Source organism: Neoarius graeffei, chromosome 17 (assembly GCF_027579695.1).
Source record: "Neoarius graeffei isolate fNeoGra1 chromosome 17, fNeoGra1.pri, whole genome shotgun sequence".
Taxonomy (NCBI): Eukaryota; Metazoa; Chordata; class Actinopteri; order Siluriformes; family Ariidae; genus Neoarius; species Neoarius graeffei.
Genome location: NC_083585.1, coordinates 46,623,741 through 46,639,208, shown reverse-complemented (window position 1 = coordinate 46,639,208; position 15,468 = coordinate 46,623,741). Strand labels below are relative to the sequence as shown.

The 15,468-nt window shown below is 42.9% G+C and overlaps 1 protein-coding gene across 2 annotated transcripts in view; it reads right to left on the bottom strand.

Moving 5' to 3' along the window:
• The window catches only part of LOC132864303 (tripartite motif-containing protein 16-like), a 30,767-nt gene that overhangs the window by 2,353 nt on the left and 12,946 nt on the right, over positions 1-15,468 (bottom strand). For both annotated transcript variants that reach the window (XM_060897672.1, XM_060897673.1), the window contains exons 5-8: positions 11,436-11,531; positions 6,644-6,877; positions 6,396-6,549; positions 451-510 (exon numbers count right to left, since the gene is read on the bottom strand). In XM_060897672.1, coding sequence (XP_060753655.1) covers positions 451-510; positions 6,396-6,549; positions 6,644-6,877; positions 11,436-11,531 — 544 coding nt within the window. The remainder of the gene's footprint in view (positions 1-450; positions 511-6,395; positions 6,550-6,643; positions 6,878-11,435; positions 11,532-15,468) is intronic.

The window sequence follows — 15,468 nt, the reverse complement described above, 5'->3', positions numbered from 1 at the left end:
GTTGTATTCCTGCTGTGGGATTATTGGGAACAATTAATAATGCATTATGATCCTTCCTATACATACAGATGTTATGGTCAGTGATATCATTCACTGGTACGTGTATGTTCTGGACAATTAAAAGTCTCTCAACTACTATTAATGATTTGTTTATGATGATAAATAAACTTTGAAATGGTTATGTTTTATTTTGTAGTGATCCTTCACATTACCACTTTAGACTAGAGCCATAAGCATCTGATTTGTATTTGACAAAAATTGCATACGTTTCTGTTAATTTGTCTTTAAAAATTATTTTTCCATCACTGGCCATGTTGTCAGTTTGCTAATCAGACTAGAAATGGTAAATATCATGTCTAAAGCAATGCCTCTAGCACTCTAGCTAGTCTCGGATCTGATGAACTGCCTTCAGCGTTACTGTCCCATATCTAAAGTTTACATTTGACTCACATTGTAAAAAGTCCTCTCTGGTCTCTGGCTCTGAAGGCTCCACAACATGGATGTTCATAACTGAAATGAAACAACACAACAAACACATATGCAGCAAGAGTGGCCCCAATGGTATTTGGTCACTTCAGCACACTTACAAATGTATAACACTGAAATCAATTGACTACATGTATGCTCTATAAATTACCATGGTATTAGCTGTTTAAAAATAATAACAAAAATTATTAGGAAGAGGGAAGTAAATTTTGAGAAAATTCTAGCATTTTCTTTTTCCCCAATGACTATAAAAAACGTGGATGGCATGGTTCCATGCCCTTCCATTCTATAAAATTGATTTTTAATCTTATTTGGCTTTGCCATAGTGATATATATAACATGTAATGACTGGGAAACCACTACAGCTTGCACCAATTACAGTGGCCCCATTGTACCTAATCTGCATGTCTTTGAACTGTGGGGGAAACCAGAGCACCCAGAAGAAACCCACGCAGATATGGGGCAAACATGCAAACTGGGTTCTGGGTTCGAGCCCAGTGGCTGACAGGGGCCTTTCTGTGCAGAGTTTGCATGTTCTCCCCGTGTCTGAGTGGGCTTCCTGTGGGTGTTCCAATTTCCTCCACAGTCCAAAGACGTGGTTAGGTTAATTGGCTACTCCAACTTGTCCATAGGTGTGAATGGTTGAGAGGGGAAAACCTCGATAATAATCTAATAGAAGGCAATATGAAACCACTACTGTAATTCTTCCCTAGAAACTTTGATGGCTGAAGCCGTCAGAGCGGACCTGCCATTAGGCAGAATGCTAAAGAAGAAGAAGATATCAAGTGACACAGGGCACTCAAACTAAGGAGGAAATGACCCAGTTGTTGGTCCCAAAGAGCTGTAAGAAAGTTTTGTTCCATGTGGCTCATCATAATCCCATGGTGGGGCATTTAGCACAGGATAAAACACTGAACCATCTCATTGCGCATTTCTACTGGCCAGGCATTTGCAGCAATATTCGCAGGTGGTGCATGGCATATTGCTAATGTCATCTGGTGAATCCACTGGCCATGCCAAAATTGCTCCCTTTATCATTTATTGAGATCTTCTTTGAAAGAATTGGCAATGATCTTGTCAGGCCATTAGACCGGACTGCACAAGGGCATCATTTTGTATTAGTCCTATTAGATTATGCAACATGATATCTGGAAGCAGTGCCTCTATGCAACAGTCCTGCATGCAGCATTGCAGAGGCACTCTTCCGCATTATCTTCTGAGTCAGGATCCTGAAAGAGATCCTGACTGATAAAGGGGTATTGACGGATTCCCTTGACTCCAGTGTCCCAAGAAAAAAATGGCCTTTTCCACTCCATTTGGTATACACCAGTTTGTCACCCTTCCATTTGGGTTGTCTGGAGTCCTAGTGATGTTTCAATGACTCATGGACAGAATCCTCCACCCACACAATGCATATGCCTATCTGGGTGACATTATCATTTGTAGTAGTGATTGGCAGCAGCATTTACAACATTTGAGGCCTGTCCTGAGGTCCTTGAGATAAGCAGGACTCACAGCAAACCCAAAGAAGTGTGCAACTGGGCAGGTGGAAGTACAGTATCTGGGCTTCCACTTGGGTCATTGGCAGGCGCGTCCCCAAATGGATAAGATCGCAGCGATTGTGCCTGCTCGAGACCCAAGACCAAAAAGTGGGTGAGGCAGTCCCTGGTGCTGGCTGGCTATTACAGAAGTTTGTACCTAATTTATTGGCCATCAATAGCACGCTGACTAACCTCACAAAAAAGGGGACTCCAGATCCAGTCCACTGGACAGAGCTATGCTAACAGGTTTTTGCCCAGGTAAAAGCTGTTTTTATGAGGGCCTGCTGTTGCATTCACCTGACTTTTCTTTCTCCTTTGTTCTGCAGACTGATTCATTGGACAAAGGGCTGGGGGCCATTCTGTCCCAGGTGGTGGAGGGGCAGGAGTACCCCATGCTGTTCTTCAGCCATAAGCTCTCTGTACCACAGATAAAGCACAGCATGATAGAGAAGGAGTGTCTGGCCATCAACTGTGTGATCCTCACTCTCTGAGGCTACATCCACACGACAACGGCAACGAGATGTTATTTAAAAATATATCGCGTCCAAATGGGCAACGATCAGTAAAATATCAGGTCCATATGGCAACGCAACGCTTGCTGAAAACGATGCAATACACATGCCACACCTCTAGGGGCGCTGTAAGACGGTCCCTTCGGAGACACCAGAACAATAGAAGAAGTAAGGACACATGCGCATAAACTATTATGCGCGAGACTTCATATTAGCCACAAAGTCAGGAAAATCTGTTCGTAAAATTACATTATAATGATCAAATACAGTGAAAAGTATTTTTCCAGTCTCACCTGTGAAAGGTAATCCCATGTGATCTCGTTTGGACGGCAAACTTGTTGGTACAGTTAAACGCAGCTAATCTTTATTCTCCGCTTTGACCTATCCAATATGGTGGCGAGGATGACGTATGATTCTACGCGGAAGGCGGCGTCTTTAATGGTCCGGAATAAATTGAATGCTACACGTTGATGGATTAATTTGCTCTTCTACACCCTTTTTGAGGAATGTATTGTAGGACTTAAACCAATATCTGAAGAGGTGAGCTCGCTCCTTTTTTTCCCTATTTTTGCTGGCGGGATTGACTCTGCCCTAAGGGCAGAGTCTCTCTCTCTCTCTCTCTCTCTCTCTCACTTTGCACCATTACACAATAAATATTCACAGTGAAAATATTTTGTAAGCGCGTTTCATGAACCAAGTTATAGGATTTGTTGACAACTCGCATCGAGTTCGTTACACTTCTACCTGGCGTGAAGCACTGACAGTCATGTGGTTGTGACGTCATCATAAACAAATCCGTTCTACTCATCCAGACGACTTCACAACGGCAACGTTGCCAGATCTTTCCACTCTGGAACCCGTTCTCAAAAAGATTGCGTTTTGGGCACCCAAAACGCCGGTGCCGTGTGGACGCCAGGCCTAAACGATAAGCAATTGTATCGGAGTCACCTGAATCCGTTGCCGTGTGGACAGGGCCTGATACTACCTGATGAGATGCCCTTTCCGTGTTCCGATCATGCCCCACTCCAATGACTCTAGCGCATGAAGGATGCCAATGTGTCGATCACTCATTGGTATCTGGCATTTCAGCCATTTAAGTTTGAGGTCATCCACAGGCTGGGTGCGCAGACCGTGGTGGCGGATTACATCACCCACCAGGGGGTAGAGTCAGCTGCAGGCCAGATGGCTCCCTGGCCTGAGTCAGACAGTGGGGTATGTGGCAGCGGGATCATGGTTTGAGCATCAGCTGTGGATGGAGAGGAGCCATGCTGAAATGGCAGGTAACATGTGAGGAGTCTCATCTGTGTCAGACTACCAGCAGTTTATTTATGTTTGTTCTTTGTGTGTGTTTGCAGAGAGAAGATGGTCAGCAGAGTGAGACCCAGCACAGTGCTGCGTTGCCCCTTTTCCACCAAAGCAGTTCCAGGGCTGGTTCGGGGCCAGTGCTTAGTTTGGAACCGGGTTTTCTGTTTCTACTGACAAAGAACTGGCTCTGGGGCCAGAAAAACCGGTTCCAGGCTAGCACCAACTCTCTGCTGGGCCAGAGGAAAGAACCGCTTATGTCAGTGGGGGGGCGGAGTTGTTAAGACCGACAACAATAACAAGACCACGAAAGATCGCCATTTTTAAGCGACAAGAAGCAGCAGCTGTACAAACGCGAAGTCATCCATTATTATTATTATTGTTGTTGTTGTTGCTGCTGCTTCTTCCGCGTTGTTTTTGCTTCGATATTCGCGCCAAGGTTTATGCAAACGTAGCGACGTAACTGATGTATACAGTGACGTAATGACGTATACAACGATGTAACTGACGTATACAGCGACGTAATGACATGTCTTCTCTTAGCACCGCGAGCGATGGAAAAGCAAACTGGTTCTCAGCTGGCTCGCAAGTTGAACGAGTTGTGAACCAGCACCAGCACTGGCCCCGAACCAGCCCTGGAACTGATTTGGTGGAAAAGGGGTATGTGTGTGAAGCATTAAAGATAGGTGAAAAGCTCAAAGTAAAATAACTAGAAGGGCACTTGGTAGAATGCATACCTCCACCAAGCCACATATTCAGATTTGCATCAAAATCTATTCAACTGTTCTTTGGTCCATGACTCACCTTTCCTTAAATTTCATCAAATCTGTTTTTGAGTTACGCTGGGAACAATCAAACAAACGGAGGTGAAAACATAACCCTCCTCCAACAAAGATGGAGGTGGTAATAAACTCACCCCAAGTTGTCTTAAGCCTGTCTCTCGGTTCCTCGTTTTCCCATGAACCACGAAAGTGTTACACATTTTAACTGTGATCTTTAATGGCACCCCTATTAAGTGTCCAAATACTATTTTGTCTAATCATGTCCAGTATGCCTATTATTTTTAGATATTTATACATTGCAAACTATTTTTCAGTAAATGTCTTGTTTGAAAGGTGTGCTTGGGGTACCTTTCTTTCAAATAAATACCACTCAGTCACCATATTGTTTTCCAGTACAGTGAAATTCATACATTTGTAAGTGCAGCTTAAAGGGATAGTTCAGGATTTTTGACATGAATCTGTATGGCATCCCCATCAATAGTGTCGTGCAAACACACTGACTTACCCCTGACAGCATCCTGTGAGTCCAGTTCTTGTCCAGTTTTGGTCCAGACGAAAGTAGTCCGGCAAGTTTGTTGGGGTCACGAAAGTAAAACGTTTTTTGTCTCAAAACAGTATGTGTTCAAAAAAGTGATATATTTGCATCACAAAACCGTTGCCAAATAAAAAGTCAGACCTCGAAATCGCTTGGCACTATTTTCTCTCCCTTCTCATCACTGCGCGCTGCCGCCAGGTGACAGCGAAATGCAGACCCACTAAGCTGGTGGGAGACCAAGGCTGCACTCTATCCACGGCTTACACACGTGATGGCACGGAGGGTGTGTATAGTGGCAGCATCTGTCCCCCCAGAGAGGATCTTTTCAAAAGCAGGACAGATTATAACTGAGAGGAGAAATAGAATCAGAATTAACTAGTTAATTGCAGCAATTAAAGGAATAGGTAGGAAAAGGAAGGCGCAAAGACACCGCGCAGCGCCTGAAAACGGGTTTTCAGGCGCTGCGCACCCGTTTTCAGGCGCTGCGCAGTGTCTTTGCGCCTGCAGCGGTGCTTTGCCTGTGCTGTGGCTGAAAATAGTTCCAGATATAAATTGGTCTAGTAAATCCCTTCGTGTTAATTTCCATTGATATGTGTACTCGATGTGAATGTACAAGTCATGAGAAATAATTATAAAAAATCTTCCGAAAGAGCCGGCTCCTTATAGTAAGAAGAGCCAAAAGAGCTGAAATTCCCATCACTAGTAAACAATGAATGAAACAGCCATGGCTGTCACCTGGCGGCAGCGCGCAGTGATAAGAAGGGAGAGAAAATAGTGCCAAGCGATTTCGAGGTCTGACTTTTTATTTGGCAATGGTTTTGTGATGCAAATATATCACTCTTTTGAACACATACTGTTTTGAGACGAAAAACATTTTACTTTCGTGACCCCAACAAACTTGCCGGACTACTTTCGTCTGGACCAAAACTGGACAAGAACTGGACTCACAGGATGCTGTCAGGGGTAAGTCAGTGTGTTTGCACGACACTATTGATGGGGATGCCATACAGATTCATGTCAAAAATCCCCAACTATCCTTTTAAGTGTCCAAATACAGTAGGTCTTGGGGCAACTGTAGGCATGTATTATCTATCGGGTATCTGATGTACCACAAATCTTTTTGTGAAATATATTGTGATCGTAGACACTTTAAATGCTTTTCACTTTTAAAATAAAAGATGACTGGCAATGTAACAATGCCAATGTTTATCACTTGAAATACTTCTTTATTTCAAACCTTCTTTTGATATCCTTGCTATTTCCTGTTGACACACATCCTCAATGTGTTCTTTGACTGCTGAAATTGAGATTTTTCCAGAAGTATCAAGAGTCACACAGGTTATGGAAGGCAAGTCTTTAAACATGGGCAGGGCATAGACTGAAGTGTATTTCTACAGAAAAAGCAAAAAAGAATAAGATTATAGAAGTTTCATGGAGAAATTGGACAAGAGGCTACATGTTTAGACGAACGGTTCGGTATGTTACCCTCATGAAATCGATGTGATCGTTTGTAGATAAAAGCTGTTGTATTTCTACAAATCTTGCCCTCAGCTCTGTGAGGTCACAGTTCAGCTGCTGGCGAAGTTCTTCAACTCGAATCAGTTCGGCCTTCTCTTGAGCTTTGATCAGTGTTTTCACCTCTGAGCATCTTCTCTTCATGGAGTCCATCAGCTCAGTAAACATCCTCTCACTGTCCGCCTCGGCTGCCTGCGCAAAACACTGACAGGACAGGGACAAAGTGGTAAAGCCTCCGTATGCCCCTTCTGCCACAGTGTTAATATTACTAGGGGTGTGCATCTGAAATTCTGATGTGTGAGAGTTTTGTTTAAAGGTCTGCATAATATAACCCCAATTCCAAACAAGTTGGGACAATGTGTAAAACATATTGGAAATAAAAACACAATGTGAAGATTTGCAAATCATGGAAACCCTATATTTAATTGAAAATAGTACAAAGACAACATATCAGATGTTGAAACTGAGAAATTTCATTGTTTTTTTAAAAAATATATGCTCATTTTGAATTTGAATTTTCTGAACGCATTTCACAAAAGTTGGGAAATGAGCAGCAAAAGACTGAAAAAAGTTGTGTAATGCTAAAAAAATGAACTTGGTTAATTGGCAACAGGTCAGTGACATGATTGGGGACAAAAAGAGCATCCCAGAGAGGCGGAGTCTCTCAGAAGTAAAGATGGGGAGGGGTTCACCGCTCTGTGAAAGACTGCATGGGCAAACAGTGCAACCGTTTAAGAATAACATTACTCAATGTAAAAGTGCAAAGAATTTGGGGATCACATCATCTATGGTACATAATATCATTAAAAGATTCAGAGACTCTGGAGAAATCTCTGTATGCAAGAGACAAGGCTGAAAACTGACATTGGATGCCTGTGATCTTCAGGCCCTCAGGTGACACTGCATTAAAAGCAGACACATGTCTGTAGTGGAAATCACTGCATGGGCTCAGGAACACTTCAGAAAACCATCATTTGTGAAAACAGTTTATTACTGCATCCGCAAATCCAAGTTAAAACCAGATATAAACAATATCCAGAAACACCGCCACCTTCTCTGGGCCTCAGCTCTTTTATGATGGACTGAGGTGAAGTAGAAAATTATCCCAAGGTCTGACGACTCAAAAGTAGAAATTCTTTTTAGAAATCAAGGACACCACGTCCTCCAGGCTAAAGGGGAGAGGGACCATCCGGCTTGTTATCAGTGCACAGTTCAAAAGCCAGCATCTGTGATGGTATGAGGGTGCATTAGTGCACATGACATCGGTAGATTGTACAGTGGTGCTTGAATGTTTGTGAACTCTTTAGAATTTTCTATATTTCTGCATAAATATGACCTAAAACATCAACAGATTTTCACACAAGTCCTAAAAGTAGATAAAGAGAACCCAGTTAAACAAATGAGACAAAAAATATTATACTTTGTCATTTATGTATTGAGGAAAATGAGCCAATATTACATATCTGTGAGTGGCAAAAGTATGTGTACCTTTGCTTTCAGTATCTGGTGTGACCCCCTTGTGCAACAATAACTGCAACTAAACGTTTCCGGTAACTGTTGATCAGTCCTGCACACCAGCTTGGAGGAATTTTAGCCCGTTCCTCCGTACAGAACAGCTTCAACTCTGGGATGTTGGTGGGTTTCCTCACATGAACTGCTCACTTCAGGTCCTTCCACAACATTTCGATTGGATTAAGGTCAGGACTTTGACTTGGACATTCCAAAACATTAACTTTATTCTTCTTTAACCATTCTTTGGTAGAACGACTTGTGTGCTTAGGGTCGTTGTCTTGCTGCATGACCCACCTTCTCTTGAGATTCAGTTCATGGACAGATGTCCTGACATTTTCCTTTAGAATTCGCTGGCATAATTTAGAATTCATTGTTTCATCAATGATGGCAAGCCGTCCTGGCCCAATTGCAGCAAAACAGGCCCAAACCATGATACTACCACCACCATGTTTCACAGATGGGATAAGGTTCTTATGCTGGAATGCAGTGTTTTTCTTTCTCCAAACATAATGCTTCTCATTTCACCAAAAAAGTTCTATTTAGGTCTCGTCCGTCCACAAAACATTTTTCCAATAGCCTTCTGGCTTGTCCACATGATCTTTAGCAAACTGCAGTCAAGCAACAATGTTCTTTTTGGAGAGCAGTGGCTTTCTCCTTGCAACCCTGCCATGCACACCATTGCACAACATCCCCTTTTAGTTATGCTGTCATAGTTAGTTGCCGGAGTCCCTGCTTGTACTCAGTGCAATATGTATACTGTTCCTACTTATTCAGGTGACATTGGGCATACCTAACAACCTGTGTTTTCTCTCCCTCTCTCCCCCCCAAATCTGTCCCTCTGAGTTACATGGAGTCAACAGGAAATCTTTTGGTGAAGAGGGTGGAGACCTCGACTGGCTCTCGTAGCCTGCAGGGAATTGGCCATCAGACATTCTGTCGCATGTCCCAGACCCAGTGAAATGTAACTGAATTGTCTTGGCCAGCCCTAAGGGTCCCATCTGCATCCCATCATTGCTGAGGAGTGTGCTCCCATCACCCAATCAAGCATCCAGCCAGAGCAGGTCATGATATTTTTTAACCATATTAACATGCCATTGTTGTGTATTATGCCTGATGTCAGGACTCTCGTCTCTGTGAGCCTACCACACAGACTTAATACTTGTCATTTTTGGGGCATACCTAACAACCTGTGTTTTCTCTCCTTCTCTCTCCCCCCAAAAAAATCTGTCCCTCTGGGTTACATGTCGGTCCTGGGATCGAGATGCTGACCTCTTCTGCTCCTCGGACCTGCCTGATCCATCCTGGTGCCCTGTGTCTGGTTGGAGTCTCGTCATGTCGCTCCTGTGGAGGATGGCCCCATGAGGACAGTTGACAGTCACACCTGGAGGACGCTCTGGACTCTTACAGTAATGCTTTTATGGCTGAGGACTACAGTTGACTTGCTAACTTAGGACTGCAGTTGTCATGAACAGTTTTGCACTCAAGTTTCCATCAATGAAGAGTTACAACATGAACGAAACTGACCTCATGTTAAAACTGTTAATATTATAGTCATGCTGTCTGTCGTTGCCCAAATGAGGATGGGTTCCCTTTTGAGTCTGGCTCCTCTCGAGGTTTCTTCCTCATGTCACCTGAGGGAGTTGTTCCTTGCCACTGTCGCCACAGGCTTGCTCATTGGGGATAGATTAGGGATAAATTAGCTCATGTTTTAAGTCGTTCAAATTCTGTAAAGCTGCTTTGCGACAATGTTTATTGTTAAAAGCGCTATACAAATAAACTTGACTTGACTTGACTTGACATTGTTGTTCAGTCTTCTCCTGATGGTGGACTCATGAACATTAACATTAGCCAATGTGAGAGAGGCCTTCAGTTGCTTAGAAGTTACCCTGGGGTCCTTTGTGACCTTGCCGACTATTACACGCCTTGCTCTTGGAATAATCTTTGTTGGTCAACCACTCCTGGGGAGGGTAACAATGGTCTTGAATTACCTCCATTTGTACACAGTCTGTCTGACTGTGGATTGATGGAGTCCAAACTCTTTAGAGATGGTTTTGTAACCTTTTCCAGCCTGATGAGCATCAACAATGCTTTTTCTGAGCTCCTTAGAAATCTCCTTTGTTTGTGCCTTGATACACTTCCACAAACATGTATTGTGAAAATCGGACTTTGATAGATCCCTGTTCTTTAAATAAAACAGGGTGCCCACTCGCACCTGATTGTCATCCCATTGATTGAAAACACCTGACTTTAATTTCACCTTCAAATTAGCTGCTAGTCCTAGAGGTTCACATACTTTTGCCAGTCACAGATATGTAATATTTGATCATTTTCCTCAATAAATAAATGACTTAGTATAATATTTTTGTCTCATTTGTTTAATTGGGTTCTCTTTATCTACTTTTAGGACTTGTGTGAAAATCTGATGTTGTTTTAGGTCATATTTATGCAGAAATATAGAAAATTGTAAAGGGTTCACAAACTTTCAAGCACCACTGTACATCTGGGAAGGCATCATTAATGCTGAATGATATATACACGTTTCAGAGCAATATGCTGCCATCCAGACAAAATCTTTTCCAGGGAAGGTCCTTCTTTCACCAAGACGATGCCAAACCGCTTTCTGCACATATTAAAACTGCATGCTTCTGTAGTAAAAGAGTCCAGGTGCTAAACTGGCCTGCTTGCAGTCCAGACCTGTCTCCCATTTAAAACATTTGGTGCATTATGAAGTGCAAAATATGACAAAGGAGACCCCGAACTGTTGAGCAACTGAAATTGTATATCAGGCAAGAATGGGACAACATTTCTCTTTCAAAACTACAGCAATTGGTCTCCTCAGTTCCCAAACATTTAGAGTGTTGTTAAAAGTAAAAGTGATGCAACACAGTGGTAAACATGCCCCTGTTCTAACTTTTTTGAAACGTGTTGCTGACATCAAATTCAAAATGAGTATATATTTCTCAAAAAGCAATAAAATATCTGTTTCAACATTTGATATGTTGTCTTTGTACTGTTTTCAATGAATTATAGGGTTTCCATGATTTGCAAATCATTGCATTCTGTTTTTATTTATGTTTTACAGAGTGTCCCACCTTTTTTTGGAATTGGGGTTATATTTTCAAGACAATACAGTCATGAGTGCCATCCAACTTTTTTCTGAAACCAGCTGTCTATCTTTACACTCCTATAGAATACTGCTGACAAAACATTAAAAAGCAGTTGTAGCAATGTGACAACAACCAGTACGCACCTTAATTGATGTCATAGCCTTAGTGAGCTCCATTAGGCTTTCTTCTCTTTGAGTAATCATCTGCTGGCACTCCACATTTATCTTTTTCAAGGCATCCTGGAAAAGTAAGTCCACAAGAATATATAAACGACATCCACTTTTTGACATTATCCCTGCTCTAATGCACCTGTCTCAATCCGTAAGAGATTTAATATTGTAATCGTAGTGCAGTCTACAGAAGTGCTTGTTGTCAACTTGAAAAGCTGATTCTTATGTGAGTGCAAATTGTCTGAGTCTAAAGATACCAACAAGCTAAGAAGCAATGTCATTCAGTGCTAATGCAGCTTTAAGACCAAATAGGCTATTTGGACTGCCTGCAGAAGTTCATTCCACCACTTGGCAGCAGTACCAAGCTGTTTACGCTACCAAGTGGGACAAAGCTCATCCAGTTTTAGCTGGATTTTAGATGTCAGGATATTCTAATATGGCCACTGCTCATGAAGCCAGTACATGGAATGCAGCAGTGGAGTGAGATAGGGGGACTTGAAAAGATTGAAGGCATGTGCATGCTTGATTAGTTGCAAAGATTTGTACAGGAAGACCATCCATCCATCCATTATATATATCTGTCAAGGTTGTGGGGAAAGCTGGAGCCAATCCCAGCTGACTTTGGGTAAGAGGCAGGGTACACCCTGGGCAGGGCGCCGATCTATCCTGGGTAATTTAGAGCAGCCAGTTGACCTAATCCACATGCCTTTGGACTATGGATTAGGACACACAGAAAAGCCCCAGTTGGCCACCAAGTTCAAGCTCAGAATCTTCTTGCTGTGAGGCGACAGTGCAGACCACTGCACCACAGTGCCACCCACGGGAAGAACAACAATGAGCAAATAAGGAAAAAGACTTCAGTAAGCCAGCCTCTAATGGCTCTTTTCCACTACCCTTTTTCAGCTCACTTCAGCTCGCTTCAGCTCACTTCAGCCCGACACGGCTCGCGTTTCGACTACCAAAAACCGGCACGACTCAGCTCGTTTCAGCCCTGCTTAGCCCCTAAAACTCGCACCGTTTTGGAGTGGGGCTGAAGCGAGCCAAGCCGTGCCGAGTGAGGTTGGGGGCGTGAGCAGACACTCCCCTGTGCACTGATTGGTGAGGAGGAGTGTCCTCACATGCCCACACACGCCCCGCGAGCGCGCTGGGATCTGTAAACACCGCAAACCCGGAAGGAGAAGAATTACGAATTACGAGAATTTCTGAAGCCTTATGCGCCTCGCCTCATCTATACGCTCTTGCCAGTATCTGTCCGCGTTGTCGGTGACAACAAGCCACAGCACCAAGACCAGCAACACTAACGACTCCATGTCCTCCATGTTTATTGTTTACTATTCGGGTCGTGAGACTACCGCTTAAAAGCTCACTGAATCAGTGACATACAGAGCATCGTGGACGAGTTCGCGGAGCGCAAGGCTCGTCGTATGCCCTTCAAATAATGCGCGCAGTAGGCTATTGATGTTTTATTATGAGCCATGTACAGTATCCTAATGTTTTTTGTTTCTGAGTTACATGTTCGTTTGAAGGACTTCGTTTTTGTAGCCTAGTACAGTGACATACAGAGCATCGTGGACGAGTTCGCGGAGCGCAAGGCTCGTCGTATGCCCTTCAAATAATGCGCGCAGTAGGCTATTGATGTTTTATTATGAGCCATGTACAGTATGTCGCCTAATGTTTTTTTGTTTCTGAGTTACATGTTCGTTTGAAGGACTTAATGTACAAACTAATGTAGTGTTGAAATTGGTAAACACAGTGCATTCAGTGAGGTTTGCACCGCCCTCCTTTTATTTCTGACTCTTCCTGTCACCGTTGCAACCTCTGAGCGCTCATTCGTATGCCCTTCAAATAATGTGCGCAGTATAGGCTATTGATGTTTTATTATGAGCCATGTACAGTATCCTAATGTTTTTTGTTTCTGAGTTACATGTTCGTTTGAAGGACTTGATGTACTAAATAACATAGTTGCACCCGGTAGTGTTGAAATTGGTAAACACCGCAGTTGCGGACATTTTGTAGCCTAAAATGATGTTATGATAAGCTTTAATAAAGTGCCCGGTCATTTGCCCCGCCCCCGGCCCGGCTCTGACTTGTTCCGCCACTGTCACTGATGTCACTGTTTGCGCTGCTTAACGACATCACGTGACGTCCACCCACTTTCGCTAACTCCACCCAATGTGTCCACCCACTTCCAGCCAGCACGGTTCAGCGCGGTTGTAGTCGAAATGCAACTCCAACAGCCCCGCTCAGCTCGACTCAGCTCGATTCGGCACGGCACGGCTCAGCCGCGTTTGTAGTGGAAAAGCGGCATAAAGGCAATGTACAACCCCGATTCCAAAAAAGTTGGGACAAAGTACAAATTGTAAATAAAAACGGAATGCAGTGATGTGGAAGTTTCAAAATTCCGTATTTTATTCAGAGTAGAACATAGATGACATATCAAATGTTTAAACTGAGAAAATGTATCATTTAAAGAGAAAAATTAGGTGATTTTAAATTTCATGACAACAACACATCTCAAAAAAGTTGGGACAAGGCCATGTTTACCACTGTGAGACATCCCCTTTTCTCTTTACAACAGTCTGTAAACGTCTGGGGACTGAGGAGACAAGTTGCTCAAGTTTAGGGATAGGAATGTTAACCCATTCTTGTCTAATGTAGGATTCTAGTTGCTCAACTGTCTTAGGTCTTTTTTGTCGTATCTTCCATTTTATGATGCGTCAAATGTTTTCTATGGGTGAAAGATCTGGACTGCAGGCTGGCCAGTTCAGTACCCGGACCCTTCTTCTACGCAGCCATGATGCTGTAATTGATGCAGGATGTGGTTTGGCATTGTCATGTTGGAAAATGCAAGGTCTTCCCTGAAAGAGACGTCGTCTGGATGGGAGCATATGTTGCTCTAGAACCTGGATATACCTTTCAGCATTGATGGTGTCTTTCCAGATGTGTAAGCTGCCCATGCCACACGCACTAATGCAACCCCATACCATCAGAGATGCAGGCTTCTGAACTGAGTGCTGATAACAACTTGGATCGTCCTTCTCCTCTTTAGTCCAAATGATACGGCGTCCCTGATTTTCATAAAGAACTTCAAATTTTGATTCGTCTGACCACAGAACAGTTTTCCACTTTGCCACAGTCCATTTTAAATGAGCCTTGGCCCAGAGAAGATGTCTGCGCTTCTGGATCATGTTTAGATACGGCTTCTTCTTTGAACTATAGAGTTTTAGCTGGCAACGGCGGATGGCACAGTGAATTGTGTTCACAGATAATGTTCTCTGGAAATATTCCTGAGCCCATTTTGTGATTTCCAATACAGAAGCATGCCTGTATGTGATGCAGTGCTGTCTAAGGGCCCGAAGATCACGGGCACCCAGTATGGTTTTCCGGCCTTGACCCTTACGCACAGAGATTCTTCCAGATTCTCTGAATCTTTTGATGATATTATGCACTGTAGATGATGATATGTTCAAACTCATTGCAATTTTACACTGTCGAACTCCTTTCTGATATTGCTCCACTATTTGTCGGTGCAGAATTAGGCGGATTGGTGATCCTCTTCCCATCTTTACTTCTGAGAGCCGCTGCCACTCCAAGATGCTCTTTTTATACCCAGTCATGTTAATGACCTATTGCCAATTGACCTAATGAGTTGCAATTTGGTCCTCCAGCTGTTCCTTTTTTGTACCTTTAACTTTTCCAGCCTCTTATTGCCCCTGTCCCAACTTTTTTGAGATGTGTTGCTGTCATGAAATTTCAAATGAGCCAATATTTGGCATGAAATTTCAAAATGTCTCACTTTCGACATTTGATATGTTGTCTATGTTCTATTGTGAATACAATATCAGGTTTTTGAGATTTGTAAATTATTGCATTCCATTTTTATTTACAATTTGTACTTTGTCCCAACTTTTTTGGAATCAGGGTTGTACATTTATAAAACCATGCAGTATTCTATTTAAACAATCTTAATAATAATAATAATAATAATAATAATAATAATAATAAT